At 40.5% G+C, this 22,833-nt stretch overlaps 1 protein-coding gene across 1 annotated transcript; it reads left to right on the plus strand.

Annotated features, from left to right (window-relative positions):
• TRMO (tRNA methyltransferase O) lies at positions 1 to 18,846 on the plus strand. Its single transcript, XM_055302731.1, has 5 exons — positions 1 to 587; positions 5,465 to 5,639; positions 8,114 to 8,271; positions 11,616 to 12,323; positions 15,123 to 18,846. Exons 1-5 carry the CDS (start codon positions 512 to 514, stop codon positions 15,380 to 15,382), a joined length of 1,377 nt encoding a protein of 458 aa, XP_055158706.1. The 5' UTR covers positions 1 to 511; the 3' UTR covers positions 15,383 to 18,846.
• The last annotated feature ends 3,987 nt before the right edge of the window (positions 18,847 to 22,833 follow it).

Here is a 22,833-nt window from a genome sequence, read left to right on the forward strand (position 1 = left end):
TAAAGTATACAGAAGTATAAATAATCATGTGTTCTCACCACTCAAGAATGTCTAATTTCCTGACATCGACCACTAGGCTATGTGGTAACTGCACACACACATCCTTTTTCTTTAAAAATCCGTGTCCTTCACTGGACGCGTAGACTCCTACTATATTAAAGTTCCGAGAGAGGCATCATAGTGCGTAATTCTTCATGGAAGCGTCCCCCGCGGCAAGCGCGGGAAATCGGGAGTCACTGACTGGTGGTGAGTCGCAGAGGATCAGAGCGAGGAGACGGAGAGCCGGGCCCGGGAGAGGAACCGAGGCCGGGAAAGGGCTTCAGGAAACCCACCGAAACCCTCCGGGTGCCGCCGGCGGCGCCGGCTCAGAGCGCTCCCCGCTCCCCGCCCCCGCGCATGCGCCAGGCTCTGGGTCCGCGCCTTCCAGGGCGGCTTCTGCGCAGGCGCCAAGCTCGGGGACCGGAAGCGGAAGGCCTGTAGCTTAGGGTCGACACCTCAGTGAGCAGCAGCTATGCGCGCCTTGGAGGAGCCGGGGCCTGGGCCCGCAGCGACCCCGTGCGGGTGCGTGAAGCCGGCTCTGGAAACAGGTAACTTCTGACAGACCCGCGGTTCCGCACCCGAAGGAGGCCTAGGCGCAGGCCGCTGACTTGACGGCAGAGAGGGACACAAAACGCGACAAGTTGAACCAAAGTGCGTCATTGTACTTATTGCGAAGCCACGGATCACGTGCACGGGCGACCACGTGATTTTGCCGAGGCGAGCGGAATGATGTCACCTCCTGTTTGGGGTAGCTGCGGCTGGGTCGGGCTTGGCGCGGTGGCTGGAGCAGCCACGTGCTGAGCAGCAGCAGCGTTTCTCGCAGAGGTCGTGCTCCTGTGAGAGTGAGGATGTGAACGCTGGTGTTAGCGGGTTTGGAATTAATAAATACAAGAGAGAGGCATCCTGTACTGAGGGAAGTGAGGCGGGAGAGACAGGAAATCTTTTTATACTGGTTCTGGAAGAGATGGGCATGAGTTTGTTTTCACGTCATCATAGAGAGAATATTAGATTAGAAGAAGCAAATGGGAGAAAATTAAAATCTGCTGTCACCCAGAGAAAACTACACTTAATATCCCGGAGTCTACTTTCCATTCCTGTTTCAGTTCATGCACGGTAGAAAAATGGGATTATGTGACGCCACTGTCTTAAGACTTTTTTCTTTTCTTTTATGACTTTTTTTCTAAAATTTAAGTTCCCTATAAATCTATGGCTATTAATAATTTTAAGGGATTGCACATTATTCTGACTTAAAATTTCTTTTTTTAACTTATTTGAGAGAGGGAAAGCATGTGTGCACATAAGCAAGGTGAAGATGGAGAAGCAGGCTCCCCACTTAGCAGAGAGCCCCATGTGGGGCTCGATCCTAGGACCCCAGGATCATGACCGGAGCCAAAGGCAGATGATTAACCAACTGAGCCACCCAGGCACCCCCATTTTGCTTTAGAGCTGTGTTCTGATTAACCAATTACTTACTGTTGGGCATTTAGGTTACTGCCAGTTTTCAATGTGAAGAAAATTCTTAAAACTAAAATGTGCGCATGTTATGAAAATTTAGCTAAAAGTACTGTAACTTGGTCAAAGGTTGTGCTCATTTAAAAAAAAATTATTGCACAGTGCCAGATTACAGGTCTAATATTTTGATATGCAGGAAGGAACAGGGCTCAGAGGTCTACACAGCAGGGAATGGGGGAGCTGTAAGCTTGAAGTACTGGATGGAGGTTTATTGAATTCACACTGTAGAGAACCTTGATTTTAGTATACGTGCTCCTCTAGCAAGCTCTGTAGAGAACCTTGAATATCAGGTTAAGAAATATAACCTCTGCTAACAGAAAGGTGGAAAATTTAGCAAGAGGGTAGCATAAAATTAAGGAACGCGGAATCTGGAGTATTGATATAGTGCACAAGGGGAAGGGCCTGTAATGGGGACATGAATTAAGACAAGGTTAATTTAACAGTCCAGGCAGGAAGGCAAAAGGACCTGAACTATCTGTCAACACTAAGACATACAGTTAAACTTTGTGTATAAAAACTCTGCATTAGGGCAGCCCCGGTGGCTCTGCGCGCCACCGTCAGCCCAGGGGTGATCCTGGAGACCTGGAATCGAGTCCCATGTTGGACTCCGTGCATGGAGCCTGCTTCTCCCTCTGCCTGTGTCTCTGCCTCTCTCTCTCTCTCATATTAATAAATAAATCTTTAAAAAAAACTCTGCATTAATAACCTGTTGGTTTTTCCCTTACTACACATTATACAGTTGTATTGTTAAAATGAGGCGAAAGCCTGAATAGGAGCTTGGAAAATCAATCTTTGTTGAGCACTTTCTGTTGTACTAGGTGCTTTACATATTTTTTCTATGATGTATTCAGAGTTCTTGTTTTGGTTTCTTTTTAAGATTTTATTTATTTACTCACGAGAGGCAGAGACATAGGCAGAGGGAGAAGCAAGCTCCCTGTGAGGAGCTTGATGCACTTCTCCATCCCAAGACCCCAGGATCATGGCCTGAGCTAAAGGCAGATGCTCAACCACTGAGCTACCCAGGTGCCCCTCTTGTTTTTTTTTTTTTTTTTTTTTTTTTTACCCAAACTTAGCTTAATATTGGGCAGTTGTATGCAGTTGGAAAGTGTTTGTTAAGCAAATGAAAGCAGGACACAGGGATCCCATCTTACTAGGTTAGGGGTCCTTTTTTGGCCCTTTTTCTTTATGACATTTTAATGAACACCAAAGAATTGTTTGGCCTCAGTTTCTTCATCTTTAAGGTATTTATTGTCTATTCTGTGGGAACATGGATGAGGATAAACAAAAGAATGCCTGTAAACATGGAAAAAAATTTAAAGTCATCAAAAACATACAGTTTAGAAGGGTCTTAGAATCATAATATTGAGAGAGAAAGAAAGTCTGAGAAGAAAACATGCAGTTTGATACCAGTTTTTATGGAGTTCAAAGGCAAAATAAAGGAAGTATTATCTAGGCATGCATATTCATGAGATTACAATTGTATTAAAGGGAGTGATATGAGATCCCATTCAGAATGGCACCTGTTTATCTCAGGGGGAAAGGATGGGTGTGCCATAGAAGAAAAGCAATATAAAAGATAAAATTTGTTGGTAAAGCTCTAGTTCTTGGAATGGGTGGTGGGTACACAGGGCTTCATAGTATTATGCTCTGTTATACATTTATTACATATATATAAATAACAGTTTTTATAAGTGAAGAGTGACGAAAGGTGCTATGAGGGACAACACCAGGTCTATAATCTTACCACCCATGCTGGTGGCACAGACTTAATGGATGCTGGAAATAAAATGATGGTCTAGAGTGTATAACATCTCTTAAAAGAAGTTAGTAAAGCTTTCATGAAATGTTAAAAAAAAAAAAGTTGTTTGTAAATTCAAAATGCTAGTTGTGGATACCTTGGACTTTAGACCTGTATTCGTGCTGCTTAGCCAAGTTTTCCTTTCTTTTTCCTTCAAGTTTTCTTCTTTTGAAAGGAATTACTACTTAAAAAAAACAAAAGGGATTTCTAATTTTTGTAAAAATTTCAAATACACAAATTACAAAATATAAGAATAATCCAAAAATCTCACTGTCCATTTTTACCACTTTACCACATCCAATTTACATGTTACCATATCCATTTTACCAAAATGTTAAATTTTGCTGAATGTCCTTCCAAATAGTTTTCTAGACATGTACAAGTACATATTTAGGTAGATGTATAAACAAACTTTCATAAGGGATTATGTTCTATCACTTTCTATTTTAGTTAGTTTAGACTTAAACCTTTTTTCCTTGTAACATGAATTTTTTGAGTACCTATCCCCTTGCATACAATATAGTAGACAGTGAACATAGTAGTAAACAACATAGAAAAACTCCTACCAACATGGAGCTGACATTCTAAAGAGGCAGAGAGCTACTGGTCCATGCCTAACCTGAAATCTACCCTGTCTCTAGATATTTTAATAGTATGATACCATGTACTTTCTTTATTGCTTAAACTGCTTTGCTTCGTATGTTCTGTTCCTTTTAAGTGAGTGCCTCTTTATTTGGACATGTTTTCCCCACTATCTGAAAGTAGAGCATGCCTATGAAATTTTTCGTAAGCTGAAATGGTATAATGCAGAGAAGCAATTATCATTAATTTATATGGGAAAATCGTTGAATGTTCCCAGACCCAAAAAATAACCTCTCTCAGGTTTTTCTGTTACTTTAGGTCACATCTTTCTAGGGAATGCAAAAAGCAAATCCAGATAAAGCACAGATGCTCACACAGTTCAAAGCTCTGGTGGCTTGATGCTCAGATGCTGAGTGTGGTTCCTGGGGAAGGAGCTGGGTGGGGCTGATCTCCCTGCTTGGGGCACACCCTACATCTATAATAGCTTGCTGCAAAACAAATGCTGAACACTTCACTTTTTGCCTTTTTTGGTAAAATCAGATATTCTCTTCGTATTTCTTTTGATTAGCAAAAACAAGTACTGATATAGGTCTTTTGCAAATGTACAGCAGCTTAACACAAACTTGAAAAGCATGAGGATGTATACACCTGTCTCCTTATCTTTCATTTTTCTTTGTGTTATCTTTCATACTCCAGCCAATTGAAATAGCTTGTTCCCTGCATGTGCTATGGCACTTCACATTTAACTTTGTGCATGTTATTCTATTTTATTTTTAATTTTTAAAAATAACTCATTTATTTTTTAAGAGTATGTGCATGCCCAAGTGTGAGTCGGGGGAGGAGCAAAGGGGGATGGAGAAGGAGAGAATCTCAAGCAGACTCCATGCTCAGCCCGGAGCCCAACTTGGGGCTTGATCGCACAACCCTGAGATATTGACCCAAGCTGAAACCAAGAGTCAGATGCTTAACTAACTGAGTCACCCAGACACTCCAATACTCTTTATTTTAAATACCCTTTTAGGGGATCCCTGGGTGGCGCAGCAGTTTGGCGCCTGCCTTTGGCCCAGGGCGCGATCCTGGAGACCCGGGATTGAATCCCACATCTGGCTCCCGGTGCATGGAGCCTGCTTCTCCCTCTGCCTGTGTCTCTGCCTCTCTCTCTCTCTCTCTCTCTCTCTCTCTCTATCATAAGTAAATAAAAATAAATAAAAATAAATAAATACCCTTTTAGCCCTGACCAAAGTCACATACCTTAGAAATGGTAACAGAATTTGAAATATGGTCATAGTAGAACTTCTAAAAATACCTCCTATCTTTCTTAGACCTGCACTCTTTCTGGCTATCTAATGGTATATAATAATGTCTGTGTAGTTATGAGGCTATTTATATGTATTCATATGAATCATTTTTAATAGTTGCATAACACTTGGTAGATGTTAAAACTATGAAATCAGTGCATTGAAGAAAACATGTTTTCCTACATTTTTATTTGACATTTTGACTAATGATTTCTTGCCTAATTTTCTTCTGTAGGGAATCTTTTAACTGAGCCAATTGGCTATTTGGAATCCTGTTTCTCAGCGAAGAATGGTACTCCAAGGCAGCCATCTATTTGTAGCCATTCGCGGGCTTGTTTGAGAATTAGAAAGAGCATCTTTAATAATCCTGAACATTCTTTGATGGGCTTAGAACAGTTTTCTCATGTTTGGTAAGTTGTATTATAGTTAGAAGTGGTTCTTTGGGCCAGAACTTGCCCTTGAGTAAAGTACTCCAGGGGAAGGCAACCTTGGGAGTCTGCCATCCAGATCACCTTTATCAATTGCATGGAACTGCCATACCACATTCATGCACATGACTGCATACATAACTTGGGCACCCTCATGGAAACTGGAGATCCACTGAGGGGGCACATTCCATTTGCAGTTGGTTCTAATTGTGATGAATGCCTTCCATTGAGCTGAAATCTATATACCTTCTTGATTCTGCCTATGGGTCATTATTCTATCTTCTGGACCAGGGGACAGCGAGCTATAGCCTGTAGAATCCATCTACATCCTATCTTTGTAAATAAATTTATGACAACACAACCACTTCCATTCATTCCATCAATACATTCCATTCCATCAATACAATTGTGCATGGCTGTTTTATGGTATGATGGCAGAGTTGAATAGTTACAACAGAGACTGGTTGGCCTGCAGATCCTCAAATATTTACTGTATGATCCTTTACAGAAAAAGTTTGAGACTCTGCTCTAGATCCATGAACAATTAACTCTATTCTTTCTAAGAGACAAAAGAAGCTTTAAAAATCTGGATACTCTAAATAAAGTGTTACCTATATTAGGACCTGTGTTATACTAGTGTTATTGTCACTTGGAATTCGGTCTCTGTCCATTCTTCTCCACTCCAGTATCACCAGTATAACTCGGTCTAATTTTATTAGTGAAGACCTAAAATTAAGTATCTATTCTGAAATAGCTTATTTTTGGTGTTAATTTGGAGATGTGTGTAGAGTAAAAACAACATGTTATCTGATCTAGTTTGTATGATCTTGGTTGAATTAATTAAATTAAAAACATTGCTGGTATAAAAAAAAAATGGACCCAGATCTATATAAAGAGATTTTTCTGATAAAAAAAAGAGAGAGAGATTTTTCTGTGTTCCTCCTATTTTTCTTCTATCTCATCCTCGCCCCCAACACTCTTTAGGGATCTTTTTTTTTTTTTAAGGGATCATTATTTTTAATAGCTTGGTGTATATCCTACCAGGCCTTTTTCTTTTTTAGTACACATAGAAGCATAAACATACACATTGGGAGTGGGTATTTGTTTTAAACAATAGAATATGTTTTCTTAACAGTATATATCATGACCGTACATACAGATTTATCTTTTTTGCTTTAATGGCTGTCTCATTGCAAAATATAGATATACCATGATTTTACCACTTTTTTGTTAATGGATAGTTATTTTGCTATTATAGTAATACTATAACAGACCTTCTTAGACACAATTCTTGGCACTTGTGCATTTTTACAAAGAGGTATCAGAAATGGTTATATTGAGCTAGAGGGTGTGCATATTTATAATATTGGAGAGCTACTGCCAAATTGTGCTCTAAACTCAATTTATATATCAAAAGTGCATGAAAATAACCTTCTTCCTACATTCTTGTTAACACTATATGTTACAGTTTTTCTACATTTTTGTCTGACAGGGAAAAACCATATATTTTTTTTAAGAGTTTATTTACTTATTTGAGAGAGAGAGCATGCACCAGTGTTTGCATGGGGAGAGGGGCAGAGGGAGAGAATCCCAAGTAGACTCCACGAGGAACCTGACATGGGGCTCAATCTCACAACCCTGAGATAATAATCTGAGCTAAAATCAAGAGTCAGATACTCAACCGATTGAGCCACCCAGGTGCCCCGAGAAAAATAGTATTTTTTTTTTTTTTTAGTTAAATGTCTTATTAGTGAGGTTTAACATTTTTCATTTGGTTGCTGCTATTTCTTACTCTTTTATGAATTGCTTATTCATGTTCTTTGCCTAATTTCTTATAATGAGTTGCCCTTTCCTTTGTGATTTGTAGGAACACTTTGTATACCACAGATATTAACCCATTGTCCATTGTACATGCAGCAAACATTTTCTCCTGGGATGACATTTTGTTGTCATAAACTTAATGATTTAATGAGTTCATATCTGTTCTTGTTTCTCTTCATGGCTTCCTGCTTTTATGTGTTGTTTAGGAAGGCACTGCCAAGACATTTAACATTTCTGAGCCTGTTTTTCCTCATTTCTTAAAGTAGGGGATAAATGACAAATCTTAGGCTTGTCAGGAGAGTTAAATGAGTATAAAACGTCTAGCCGATTGGAAAATAGCAGGCACTTACTCCATAAATATTGCTTATTCAGATACTTGACAAACATTATTTAAGTTCCCACCACATGCCAGTAATTATGTTAGGAGCAAAGGATATAGAGACCAAACTCTGCCTTCCTTCAGGGAATGAGAATAGCTTTGTTTCTTTCCCCACTGATTACATTGTAATACCATTGAAAGCATCCTGTTTTAATTTGTGGGATTAAAGATTAAAGATTTTTTTCTCCCATCAAATCATTATGATAAATTAACTAGTATTCTCTTCTTACTTGATGGTTTGGTTTATTTTCAATAGGATTTTGTTTGTTTTTCACAAAAATGGTCATTTGAGCTGTAAGGCGAAAGTGCAGCCTCCCAGGCTGAATGGTGCGAAGACTGGAGTTTTCTCCACAAGGAGCCCGCATCGTCCCAATGCGATAGGATTGACCCTGGCCAAGCTGGAAAAGCTAGAAGGTAACACTTTCCGTTTCTACGTTTGTCTTTTCTTCCTTACCTGAAAGAAGTCTTAGGAAACCAACCTAGTATTCACTGGCTGTTGTTATTCTGACGAGTACCAACGGTGTCAACCCCTGACAACCACCAGACAGGGAAGAACACGAAATGACTAAAAGAATGTTACCATTTGAAATCAGCTCTCATAGGATGCTCAATTTCATTATCAACACATGTAGTAGAACCTATTACATTATTTAAAAATAATGTATGACTTCATAATTATTAGTACTTTCTCTGACTTGGAATACAATAAACACAAAATTATTAAAAAATAATTGGACACTTTCAGAATTAACACATAGTAACTGGCTGTATGTGTAGATATGGTAAACATGTGGGGTGGTATTATTTCTTCCTTGCATCTTTGAGGAAATGAACATGCATTGTGGTTCTAGTTCAGCTGTTAACTCTGATGTGTGGTAGAGGGTCTGCGATGAATCTCACTATAATAACATTTAAACACCTATCAGATTGTGGAAGTGCCTGTATAGAATACCAGATTAGTTTTAACTATGTTCATATATAATCTAGTGACCAAGCCATACATTTTTTTGAAGCATCCCATTTTTTTTAAGTATAATTGACATACTAGTTTGAAGTGTACAATAGGATTCAACATTTATATACATTGCAAAATGATCACCACAATAAGTCTAGGTAATCATTTATTACCATATAGTTACAAAAATTTTTTTTATGATACGAACTTTCAAGATCTACTCTCAACAACTTTCAAATATATAATACAGTATTACTGAGTGTAGTCCTTGTGCTGTACATGACATACCATGACTTACTTATTTTGTAATTGAAAGTTTTTACCTCTTGATCCTCTTCACCCATTTCACCTGTCTCCCTACCCTGTTCCCTCTGGCAACCACTGATCTGTTTTCTGTAGAATAGAGTTTTGGTTTGTTGGTTTGTTAGTAAAGCATCCTGTTCTTAAATCACTCTGACCTAATAAGCACATTTGTTAGAGAGGTAGAAGATGAAGTAGCAGGTAGACTGAGAGTTGGGAGACCATTCCAGGCTTTAGCTTGCTTGTTTGTAAAGTAGGCAAAGGAGTAAGACCTGCCTTCTCTGGGACTCCAGAATATTTTTTTAAGGATCTTATGAGGCAGAAGCTCTAAGAGTACTTTTTAGGCTCTTCTGTGCTAAATAGGTAAGACCAGGTATTTTGCTTGTTTTTTGCCAGAACTTGAAATCCCTCCCCTGGGTTTTATTCACCTGGGCCTTGGGTAGTTTTTCCAGGAAAATTCTGTAGCCAGTCCAATGTGAGCTTTATCAAATTGTGATGGCTGACCAGCTTGGGTAACAGTACTGGAACATTTTATGATCATTCGTGCAACCCACACATATTTTCTGAGCACTATGTATGTGCCAGGGATTGTTCTAGGTGCTTAGGGTATAGTGGCAAACAAATTAAAGAAAAATCTCTGCATTACAGAAGAACTTAAAATTCTAATTGGGTATATAAAATTTGAAATGTAAAAGGCAAACACAATAACACTGGAGACATTCTTAACAAATGAGTGTTATGGTGACTATTAGTGTTTGTGTGGTGCTTTACAGTTAAAAAGAGCATTTGTGTACATTATCTCACAGTGGCTCTTTGGGTTTGATGGAGTAGCAATCCCCCTTTTATGGATGAGGGAGCTGAGGCTCTTTGATGTTTGATAATTTACCTCATTGTATCCAGCCAGTTGGTTGTGTAACTTGATATCCCATGAATTTTTACATATACTACAATATTTTCTTCTTCTGCAGACATTGTTAGGCATATCCATTAGGAAGTCCAAAGTCATTATGCCAGAGTTCCAGGTCATTCACAGTGAGCATGTTTTAGAAAACAGAGTCCTTTGTTAGTCATGGTTTTCTTAAATGAAGACAGAATGCAATGTGATCACATGCAATTTTTGGATTCTCATTTGGCCAGTTTCCCAAGAATCAAGTGAGTTGACTCTGCACCAGTAGCAGGAACTGAACATGCAGCTGTATAAGTGAGACAAAAGACTTGTCCTTAATATTGGGCAACAGTGACTTATATTCTCCTTAATTGTTTGTGTCTTGATGGATGGATTAGATTCCCATTGCTGTGTAACAAATTACCACACACTTAATCAGTTTAAATAATACACACTTTTTACCTCTTTGAAATATTATTATGTTTCATAATAATTAGTGTAGAAGTATAGGAACAGCTTAGTCCTCTGCTTAGGATCTTATCAAGCTGCAAATAAGGTGTCATCTGGAGTTTCAACTGTGGAAGAATTTGCTTCCAGGCTCACTTAGGTTGTTGGCAGGATTCACTTTCTTGTGACTGTGGGACTGAGAGCCACAATTGCTTGCTGGTTGTTGGCTGGTGGCTGCCCTCAACTCCTAGACACTCCTGCACTGCCTTGCCACATGGGCTTTCCTAGTGTGACTGCTTACTTCATCAAGCCCACAAGAAGAATATCTTGAGTGCATCTGTCTGCAGGCACAGGAGCCCTAGATAATGTAACATAGTCACCGGAGTGATATCAAGTCACACTTGAGAGATGGGGATTATACAAGGGTGTGAACACCAGGAGGTGGGCATCCTGGGGACCACTGTAGTGTCTGTTTGCCTGGAAACAGTGGAAATCCTCATTGTTCCCACAGAGATACATTGAGGACTCTGATGTGCCTGGGCCAGAGTTAGAAGCCCCAGTGATGCAAAGATGAGTCAGTGCTAAAGGGCCTACTCCATTGTCTAGGGAGAGAGACTCTACTAGGTCCTTGCTAGACCATGTGAAAAGGGATATAGCAGAGGTTGTTTTTTTGTTTTGTTTTGTTTTTTTTTTGTTTTTTTTATGATAGTCACACAGTGAGAGAGAGAGAGAGGCAGAGACACAGGCAGAGGGAGAAGCAGGCTCCATGCACCGGGAGCCTGACGTGGGATTCGATCCCGGGTCTCCAGGATCGCGCCCTGGGCCAAAGGCAGGCGCTAAACCGCTGCACCACCCAGGGATCCCCTATAGCAGAGGTTTGTACGTAGGTTTCTCTGTGGAACCCAGAAGAAAGAGTACTTATGTGTGGAAGAGCCAGAAAGGCTCTGTAGAAGAGCCTTAAATAACATGTAGGAGTTTGACAGGTAAAGAAGAGGATGGGTTTCTGGATAGAATGAAAAGGGTGTGTTGGCACCAGGTATAAGAGAGCCCGGTGTGTAAGAGAATTATGAGTAAGTTTGGGGAGGCATAAACAGTTGGTGTTGGTTTTTAATTATTTGCACTGTTCTTGATTGTTACTGTTTCTAAGAGGATATGTTTTTCATATTATAGGTGGAGCTATATACCTTTCTGGAATTGACATGATTCATGGCACACCTGTCCTAGACATAAAGCCCTACATAGCTGAATATGACTCACCTCAAAATTTGGTTGAAACTCTACAGGACTTTAATTTACAGAAAAACCAATATAAACCCCAAAATACATCTCAGTCTAATGGCAAGATTGACAGCTATGACCAGCGACAGATCTCAAGGAGTGATAAACCACAAGCCTATAGTCACACTAAGGAGAAACCTAAATGTCCTGAAGATAGAACTTCAGAAGACAATATGAAACGTGACAACTCAACAAAAGTCCAGCAAAACTCCCCTCAGCACAGGGAGATAGCAGCAGATTTGGGCTTAGAATCAAGAAATGATGAAAGTCTGAATGTGGTAGAAGAACAAATTGGCCCATATTGCCTGGAGAAGAGCTTTTCAGACAAGATCAGGCACGTTCAGGGTGTTATGGCCGTAGATGAGAAGAGCTTTTCAGAGGAAGGTACAGAAAAGAGGCTAAGGAGTGGGAAAGAAGCAGTGATTCCAAAAGGAAATAGTGCAGAGTTGCAGCCCATGGCTCTTCACTGCCCTTCCAGGATGGCTGGTGCAGCCCCCCACAGCATGGTCCCTGCCTGGGTGAGAGAGGCCCCTGTGGCCACCTTGGAAGTCCGGTTTACTCCTCACGCAGAGATGGATCTTGAGCACCTCAGTTCAGAAGGTGAACCAGGTTCTTTCTGTTTCTTATGTCTGAATGAGAGCTTTAGCCAAATTTGGTATTTCTGAGGGCAGTTATATAGAGTATTTGTCAGTATGACTAGTTGTAAGAAATGTAGGAGTATAAAATTGTATTTGAGCAAAGGCACCATCTGATGACATACTTTGTTCACCACAGTGAGTCCCAGACATTCAGTAAAGTTTTTGCTGAGAATGGCTGCTGCCTCATGAAGTGGCTCATGATTTAGGGGCTCTTGTCAATCTGTTACAGTAGTTCCTGGAGTTTTCTTTTCTTCTCTCTCTTTTTTTTTTGTTAAGATTTGTTTATTCATGAGAGACACAAACAGAGAGAGAGGCAGAGACATAGGCAGAGGGAGAAGCAGGCTCCTTGCAGGGAGCCTGATGCGGGACTTGATCCCAGATTCCGGATCACGACCCGAGCCGAAGGCAGGCCCCCAACCACTGAGCCACCCAGGCATCCCAGTTCCTGGAGTTTTCAAACAGCATTCAGAAGCTAAATTCTTGTTCTGTAAGTTTTTTCATGTGTTTAACTGTCTGACTAGAGAAATACCCCATCTTATTCTATCAGGTGGCTGATAGTTCTACCTCTGACACAGAGCCAGGAGTAAAAGGGAAAGAGTCTCTTAGCACAGTAATTGTCCTCATAAAAGTCCCAGCACTAGAGACTTCACTGTAGAAGAGAAGCCACAGGGCTTTGACTTGGAGCTTGTTTACTTTAACATGTGGTTTCCCCAGCCTGTAGCAGATCCCAAGCAGCAATATAGAATGAAGAAAGGGGCTGTTATAAGGTGGCTGCAGTGATTCCAGTAAGAAGTGGCCTGTTAGTTGCCAAGGATATGCCTGATTTCATCTGCCACCCAGGGTGTGTTTCTTATTCTTTCCAAAGGCTTTATGTTTAAACAAAGCGTTTGATTTCTAGATTGACCTCTTTATTTAAAAAGTTTTGTTTATGAAAGTTGTTTCATCGTTGTATACAGTTGATGGGAGGAGGAAGGTCAGTTTTAAAAGAATTTTGTGATAGAACAAAGGAAGCAGTGCTGCCTGGAAGATACTTTATATTTATACTTACCCTTTGGCCTGCAGTTATCAGTGAATGCTTCCCTACTTTGGAAAGTTTTATTATTTTCAAACTATAATGCTGTATATCTGAGAGTTTACAATAAAACTTACTGATTTGAAAAAATCATTAAAAAGAGAAGTTATGAAATGTAACTATAAAACAGGAACAGCAGAATTTGGAGTCAATACAGAAACAAGAAATGACCTCAGAAAGTTTAGTCTAGAAAAGATAAAAGATACTGAAATGGTTGCAGTGTGTTGGTGGTGGGGGTGGGGGGATTGGTGCTGGAATGGAGTGCTTGTGGATAAACGAGAGGGTGAAGGATTGTGACTTGAGGAGCAGGGAGGAAATCTGGGAAGGCTTCCTGGAAGAAAGCCTGGAAGGCTTTCATGTGAGCTAAGCCTGGAAGGCTACATAGGCAGAGAAGTGAGGGAAGGGCACCTGTGCCAAATGAATAACCAAGCAAAAGGCTGGAGCTTTTCTTACACTGTTACTGAAGAGTGTGATGATTTTGGAATTCCTCTTTTTTAAGTGTGTTTGGAGTCATTTCATGAGGCATGCAATAAAGGGATCTTAGCACTGCACAATTGGGGTTGTTTTGTTTTGTTTAAGGATTCCATGTGATTTGCAGTTGAATTGGTTTTTGGTTTTTGACCAAAATGGCTTTATTTACGAACTGACTGGATATAGCCCAGAGTGATTTTTGGCTGTTTTCTAAAAATTGAATTTACTTTCAGAAGAATAAGATCCACCATGACTCCAGATGATATTTTGATAAGAACAACATTGTTTAAAGCACATGCCTTCCTGGAAGGAGTTAGCCTTCATTTGGATGTATGTTATGTTGTAGCTGTTAAAAATTAAGTCACAGTTCATTTTTTAAGTTTTGTACATAACTGTATTTTTTAGAATTAAAATACATCCATGATAATATAGATGTAGGAAGTTTTGCCACTTAACAGGATATACATCTGTTTACCTAAAATACGCACCTTTGGTGGTATGAGGCGGCCTCTTCCCTAGTGATGGCATTCAGTATTTGTTTGTTTGTTTGTTTATTATTTATTTATTTATGACATAGAGAGAGAGAGGCAGAGACACAGGAGGAGGGAGAAGCAGGCTCCATGCCAGGAGCCTGACTTGGGACTCGATTCCAGGACTTCAGGATCGCGCCCTGGGCCAAAGGCAGGCACGAGACCGCTGAGCCACCCAGGGATCCCCGGCATTCAGCTTTCTCAGAGTATCTATTTTACTTTTTCCAGAAGGACACTCCCATGTCCTTGTTCCTTAGGGAATGTGGTGTTACTTTTAACTGGGGCTGTGACGCTAGCTCTCTGAGACACTGTCCCTTGCCTATAGCTGGTGCTTTGGTTGTATGTGGGTTTAGTTTTCTTTCCTGTGGCTTTCTTAGAGTGCTGGGACTGTCATGCATTTCCCTGACCATGCCTCCATTCTGAGAAGAAAATGACAAGGAATCAAGTTAAAGGCGTCATTGAACATAGATTTTGTTGAACAAATGAAAATTTGTGGCATGTATAAGTTTACTCTAATAGTAATAAATACATTTGAAAGTGACCTTCTCTGCAACGACTGAATAGATTGCTAAACCCAGTTCATTTCATGTGATAGTCAAGGAACCAAGCAATCTCCGCATTGAAGTTCACTGTAATGAAATTTGATCTGCATCATTTTCATCACTAAGTTATATTTTTCTCATTGCAGATGGCAGTCAGTCTTCATTTAAATATTTTCAATCAGCAGAGGAAGCAAGGCATGCCATTGAGGCTGTGTTGTCAGCCGACCCTCGGTCCATATATCGACGGAAGCTCTGCCAGGACCGCCTTTTCTACTTTACTGTAGACATAGCACACATCACTTGCTGGTTTGGTGATGACTTTGCAGAGGTTCTAAGGATCAAGCCAGCTTCAGAACCTGTTCAGATGACTGATCCTGAGGAGTCCTTGGTGTCTCTGGGATCCTAAGTAGCCTCCATCATGTGTTTAAAACTTTGAATTGGCTTTTGGATTATCTGTACAAGTTAATGATGTGACGTGTTAATGAGTCTTTGCAGAAAGAACAGTTTGTGATCTCACTGCTTTGATTGATTTGGGTTCAAATATTTATTCTAAAAACATTTTTAATAAACTGAGAGATACAAAATTTAGAGAAATATATGTATGCTTTTCATTTGGTTAATATCAAAGAATCCAAAGGTAATGAAATCTCAGTGATTTCTGAAAGAAGCTGATTGTTTTTGGCACTTGGTAAAACTGGGTAGAGATCATTCTAGCAGGAACTTATAAGCCAGGGGATCTGTTCAGCAGTCATACTGGTTTTCCAGTATTGGTTTTCCTGTCTGCAAAAGTTTGACCTCTCTATTTCATCATAAAAACTGAGTTACCAACGTCTTAGGAAACTAACAGACCAGGGGCAGCCCCAGTGGCGCAGCGGTTTAGCGCCACCTGCAGCCCAGGGCATGATCCTGGAGACCCTGGATGGAGTCCCAGGTCAGGCTCTTTGTATGATGCCTGCTTCTCCCTCTGCCTGTGTCTCTGCCTCTCTCTCTGTGTGTCTATCATGAATAAATAAATAAAATCTTTAAAAAAAAAAAAAAAGGAAACAGACCAAAAACAAGTGGTATTAAAGCTCTTTAGAGATTAAACCCCTGTGTTTTAGAGACTTTGTCATACACACATTTGTATGTATATAGTATACATATATTTAATCCCGATTCTAAAATAGGGACTCTGATCTTTCTTCGGATGTCTTTGTATCAGAAAAGAAAGTCACCCCAGAGATCCAAGAAAATAACTTAATTACTGGTTTATTTCTTATTTATTCTATGAGTATTTACTGAAAGCCTATTATGGGTTAGGTTTTGGTGATAAAATGAGATAAAAACAAGATGCAGTTCTTACGATAAGTTATAATTAGAAGAGGAGGAAGACGTGTTACAGTTAGATAAAATATAGTAATTAAGTCTGTACATGGTTCCTACGTAGTACCATGCAGGAAGTGGTTGTAAGAATGTGTTGCCTATAGGTGATTTTAATGATGTGATCCCAGATAACTGAAGATTTATGATCAGCATAACCAGATTAGACACCTGTCAACATGACAGGCTTTCCTAATCACAATTGTAAATCTTAATAGCTGATTGATCATGGTTTTGAAATGAGCACTGCTGCCTGTAGATACTTGCACAGAGTCATTTGTGGCTGATGACACTGCACTCTTCAACCAAACTGGATTGTCTTTGAGGTTACTTAGAACCTCTTGGGGAAGTATCTTCAATTTGATTTTTAAAAGCTCTTTGAGATAATTATAGATTCACAGAAAGTTGCAAAAATAGCGTATAGGCCATGTGTACACTTCACCTAGCTTTTTCCTATGGTAACTCTCTTATATAATAAACTGTAGTATAATGTTAAAACTAGGAAGTTGACATTGGTATAATCTGCCCTTTATTTTGATTTTGATGCCTTTTCTCTTAAAATTATTTTGAGACTAAATTAGGGCTTGAAGCAGAAAGTGTTGATATTTAATACTGAAAAAATAGTCTGAAGATGATACCAGCCTTCCAGCAACAGGACTATTTAGTTGTTTGACGTTTTAACCTACATTCTTAGGATTTTAGAACTAAAATCCTAAATACAATCCCGTTTAGTTCTCTGCCCACTCACCAGCCAGTGATGATCCTTCACCACTGCCCTTTTGTAGTTCATTGTGTGATAGGGTTCATTATCAAAATGTTCTTCCTTCCTATGAGATAAAATATGTTCTCTGATAACGCCACCCTCTAATGGGGCATAAGGCTGATCGAGCTCCCATGCTAGCCTGTCAGATACCATTCCAGCTCCCTACTCCTTGGTCCTGTCTGCTGAGCTACCCCCATTTCCCTCAGCACTTTCCCATTTGTTAAGTCTCTCCCCGCCCCCAGTCTTTGAATCCCTTGTGTGAGCTTTTATCTCTAGGCATGTATTTTCAGTGTCCTGTTGTGAGGAAATTTGGATTGCTAAGTCATGAACTCCCATACCTCAGAAAGAGAAGTAGTTTGAAGTAGTCTTAACATTTCCTTTTGTGGTGGGAACTTTTCCAGAAGAAGAAGAAAGGGACACAATACTCTGTACTATGCATAAATGGTATCTACCTTAAATTTTAGCCTTTGCTTTTTGGTGCCTGTAGGGGGAGCCCTTGATAACTGATTATTTTCAATAGCTTGGGAATAGATTCCAGGAGTTCAAGAAGCTTTCAGGTAATTTTGGCTCTCGGCCCACTTACCCCAGATTTCCAGAACAGTAACTTCCACAAGATGCTTCCACTGATGCTTGTCAATCACATATAGGAAGAGATTAGAGGATGAATGCCATTTATTAACTTTTTAAATTGTAGCTTGGCTTAAGGGCTAGGATGGATTATTTCAGCATGTGGAGGCTAGGCACAACCAGATAGACTCATTAGCCAAACCCATAAGCATGTATATACAAGATATTCATTCTGTTTATGTATTTGCGACTTTTTTCTTTGAAGAGAAGAGAGTGGAGTTGAAGATATGAATCAACCTCTTGTTGATAGTCTTCTTTTTATGATAATGGTCATAAAGAAGGTAGGTGAAGACCCAGTAAGAATGAAATCTGTATCACTTACTGAACTGTCATGTCCTTGGCACCGGGCTACATGCTTTTCATACATTGGCAGAGGTTAAGTAACACACTCAAGCTCATACGGCTGGTCAGCCATTCATTGAGGATTTCGACCCACCCAGTCTGGCCCCAGAGTTGGCTTCCTTCCCAGTGTGGCTCTGCTGCCTCCCCCATGCAGATGCAGATGCTCAGCAAGCCATGCTGGTTTATTTGAGGGTCAACAGTTTCATGTGTTTAATAAGTGCAAGACACTTAGAATGATGTTCATGGGAATCCAACTACTAAATGAAGAATGGCGGAAGAATAAGAGTAGAAATGACTATTCCTACCAGATCTCTGTGGAACCTCCTGAGAAGCAGCATGGGAGATGTGGAGAATACCGAATTTGACCTCAGAAACTTTTAAGTGCTGTGTTCTGCTCTGCCGTGTGCTAGCTGTGCAACCTTGGGCAAGTCACTGCACCCATCTCCAAATCCCTGTCCTTACAGAGTTGTTACATGGATAATACTTGGGAAAGTATTTTCTAAACTCTTCACTGGTCTCCAAACTTAGATAATGTTTTTATTATGCCTGTCATCATTGACACCCTTTCTTTGCCACTCTGCTCTGGTTCACCTACCTGGACAAGCAGATGCAGGGAAACCAAAGGATCCTTAAAATACAGTGTATGGGGCAGCCCCGGTGGCCCAGCGGTTTGGCACCCCCTTCGGCCCAGGGTGTGATCCTGGAGACCCGGGATCGAGTCCCACGTTGGGCTCTCTGCATAAAGCCTGCTTCTCCCTCTGCCTCTCTCTCTCTCTCTCTCTCTCTCTCTCTCTCCTGTCTCTCACGAATAAATAAACAAAATCTTTAAAAAAATACAATGTATGGATAGCCTCTTTCTTTTTTTATTACAAAAATTTTTTAAAAGGACTCCTTTTAGCAAATTACAGGATGTTTTGCTAAGGGAGATATCACAAAGTGGCCCTGCCTTAAGGACCCAGTTGACATTAAGCCATATGCCCAGGGCAATGTCTTCCTTCCACCTGGCCTTCCCTTCTAGGATTGCACATATATCACAAACTGCCTTCCTTGCCTGTGCGTGTAATCAGCAGGTCAGCCCCTTTTTCTCTCTCTCTCTTTTTTAATTTAAAGATTTTATTTATTTATTAATGAGAGACAGAGGCAGAGACACAGGCAGAGGGAGAAGTGGGCTCCATGCAGGGAGCCCGACGTGGAACTAGATCCCGGGATCCCAGGATCACGACCTGAGCTGAAGGCGGTGCCGAACTGCTGAGCCACCCAGGCTGCCCCAGCCCCTTTCTCATACATGATCCTCCTTAGTGTCCTCTCTTTTTGACCTTCTTTCTTGATTCTAGCCCAGATGCTTCAGGAAAATCCCTGCATTTCTTTTGTAAGAAGATAAAATTATAGTCCTGCTGTGAAGTTATTCAGGTAAGTTATAACTAACTCTATGACAGAGAAGAGGCAAATATAAGGATTAAAGCTCAATGAAATGTAACGAGTTTGTCTTTTTTTTTTTTTGTTATTGTAAAATAAGGCTCCTAATAATATAGGTAGTCACCCAGTGGCTCTCCAGCATCCTTTTTATTATACTGTCTGCCCCTTCTCTGCATTGTAGGTTAGAGCAGGTGCAGCTCACAGAGGATTCAGGATTTAGGTCAGTGCGTGTGACTGAACAGACACAAGAGAAGCCTTTTCAACGTCTAGAGGAGGTAAAAATTCAGTGATCCACTCAATCCACTCTATTTTTTGATGGAAGGGGCCATTTGTCCAATGAGCTCACACCACACTAACCAATTAAATTTGAGCCAATGTGTTTTATGTTGTGCTGACAAAAAAGGTAGGATTGAATGTAACACAATGTTACCTATCTCTGCTGCCTTGTAGATCACTTAAGAATTCTATTCAGATTCTTCATTAATTCATGCAATTCAAGACCTATAAAGCTTTTTTATTCAGTGTTAACAGTCTTTATTTTTAAAATTACCTGCATGCTAAGTACTGAAGATCTGTCTAATAATTTTTCACATTGGTAGAGACTTTATGGTTTACAAAGCAATTTAAAATATGTTATCTCTTTTGGTATCTTAGCAACCCATTATGGGTTATTTTTGCTTCTGAGAGCTGAGTGTGGCACTTAACTGCTACTTAGAAAAAGGGTGGGCAAGCTATAATCTGAAGGCAGAGTTTGGCTCACCCTCTGTTTTTGTATAGCCTAAGAGCTAAGATTGGTCTTTAGATTTTAAAAAGATTGTAAACAAATTAAAAAACCAAGAAAAGAACATATGACAGACTGTGTGGCCTGCAGAGCTGAAAATACTTATCTGGCCCTTTGTAGAAAAAGTTTGTTGACCCTCATTTAGAACATTATTCCTCTGAAAAGATGTTTTGAATTTCAGAAAAGTTATTTACAAATTAAGTTTTTGGATTATCAGGATCCCTGGGTGGCACAGTGGTTTGGCGCCTGCCTTTGGCCCGGGGCGCGACCCTGGAGACCCGGGATCGAGTCCCACGTCGGGCTCCCGGTGCATGGAGCCTGCTTCTCCCTCTGCCTGTGTCTCTGCCTCTCTCTCTCTCTCTCTCTCTGTGTGTGTGTGACTATCGTAGATAAATTTTTTAAAATTTAAAAAAAAAGTTTTTGGGTTATCACATGCTTCTAAATCAGGGATTATCTGTGTTTTTTAAAGGATAAAACCATGTGAAAAAGCTTATGAATATGACATAAATATTAAATATGTATTAACCTATTTGTGTAAAATGAGGTTGTACAAATCGATATTTGCACACATGTAGAAAATTTCTGGAAGGATAGATAAAAATATGTTAACAATAATTGCCTCTGGGAGTTGGTCTCTGGAGGCTCATTGAAGAAGGGAACTTCATTCTCTTCAGTATGTTGTGGATTTTTTTTAAATCATGAGCACACATTTTTTTATGTGGAGCATAAGGAGAGTAAAATGTTTTAAGTTAGATTTATATATCTGAATATAATGTCCTTCCCCCACCCCCAAGTCAGGTAAATACAGTTAGAAACATTTTTACTTTTTTCTGGAACCCTTACATGTGGATCATAAAACCAGAAACTATCCAGATCACACATCAGCTGTGGAGCTGAGCCAGTTTGAGGCAGGTAAATTGGCTGAGCCTGGACGGCTTGTCCCCAAGGGTGCACTGACATCTTCTGTTCTTCCATAGACTGGGTTTTGGGTAAGGCATAGTGCCTCCAGGCAAAAAACAGGCATCTATGTGGATGGTGTCACTGGCAGAGGGCTGAGCCGTGAGGAGCACCTTAGCCCAGTACTCACCAAGCCTGTGCAGTTCATCCATCCTGGACTAAGGGATAGGTCTCTGCTTGTAGGATCCATTCACTCATCAGCTCCACCCACTGGTTCTCTGTCTACTTGCATTATTTAGTCACAAACTATGTGACTGGTGGGAATTGCTGTTCCTGAGTCCCCAGAGCTGGCCCTTATCCACTGTCAGAATGGAAGCTTGGAAAAGCTTGGAGCTGGGGATCAGCTGTGTCATTTGGGTAAGGGGACTGTGCTGAGGTGGAGGTGGGCCGACTTGGAGGAAGACTGGGCTGGCGTGTTGGCAGGTGGCAGAGCAGAGCCTATGTAATGGGTGGAGCAGGGCTGTCAACGGATTTGGAGGCTCAGGCTCTGCTTGGGTTGGGGAGGAGTTGAGGTCTGAGAGGACTGGTAGAGCCAAGGCAGGACTGAGTCCCAGGGGGGTTAGGCAGGTTTTCCAGGGACCCCCTCATATCAGAACTGGAGATTTTTCTTCCTTATTTCTTTGCCTAATATCCTATGTTTGCCAAAATAAGAGGTCACAAGATGCCTTTAGTATATAGTCAGACAACATGAATTACAAGGTGTTTGCAAATGACTATAAGGGGAAAAAATAATTGACATAAAATTGGAGAAGCCAAGCACAAAATGTCCACTGGGTCATAAGGTGGAAGAAGATTGGTCATCAGAGCTTGCCCTCTCCTCCTCTTGGGAATACTTCTGCTACCACATGAACAAGCCTGGGTTAGCCTCCTGGATAATTAGAGATAAATGGCTGAGTCTCAGCTGACATTGAACCAGTCACCGCACCTAACAAATGAAGCTATCCTGTATCATCTAGATCTATCTGAGTTGTCCTAGACCAGAAAAACTGCCTAGCCAATACATAGAAGCATGGGCGGGCGGGGGGTGGGGTGGGTTATTTCAAGCTCTAATTTTAGGGTGATTAGTTAGCAAAAAAGGTATTTAGCTACCACACTCTTGAGGGGAGCAGTAGAAATCTGGTTTATTTAACAAAGTCCTTAAATGTTGAAGGGGTCTTTAGGGTAGGACAGATTTTTGTGATAAAAGTAGTGAAAGAGGGCAGCCCCAGTGGCGCAGCGGCTTAGGGCTGCCTGCAGCCTGGGGCATGATCCTGGAGACCTGGGATCGAGTCCCACGTCGGGCTCCCTGCATGGAGCCTGCTTCTCCCTCTGCCTGTGTCTCTGCCTCTCTCTCTCTGTGTGTGTGTCTCTATGAATAAATAAATAAAATCTTTTTAAAAAAAAGTAGTGAAAGAGTATATAATAGCTAATGTTTATCAAGCTCTATGGATCAGGTATGGAGCTATACACGGTTAACTCATTATGAGGAAAGAAGATATTATTATTTTCATTGTACATAGGAGCCCACAGGCACAGGGACATTTAATTACTTTATAGCTAGGAAGAGGGAGGACTTAGAATATAAATTCAGAGTCTGTCAAACTGGAATCAACACTCTTAAATACTCACTTCA

Source organism: Nyctereutes procyonoides, unplaced genomic scaffold (genome assembly GCF_905146905.1).
Source record: "Nyctereutes procyonoides isolate TBG_1078 unplaced genomic scaffold, NYPRO_anot_genome, whole genome shotgun sequence".
Taxonomy (NCBI): domain Eukaryota; kingdom Metazoa; phylum Chordata; class Mammalia; order Carnivora; family Canidae; genus Nyctereutes; species Nyctereutes procyonoides.

Coding starts and splice junctions, on each gene's coding strand:
- TRMO (XM_055302731.1), top strand. CDS start 512: ATGCGCGCCTTGGAGGAGCCGGGGCCTGGGCCCGCAGCGACCCCGTGC. Junction 588..5,464: donor GAAGCCGGCTCTGGAAACAG/GTAACTTCTGAC, acceptor TTTCTTCTGTAG/GGAATCTTTTAACTGAGCCA. Junction 8,272..11,615: donor CAAGCTGGAAAAGCTAGAAG/GTAACACTTTCC, acceptor TTCATATTATAG/GTGGAGCTATATACCTTTCT.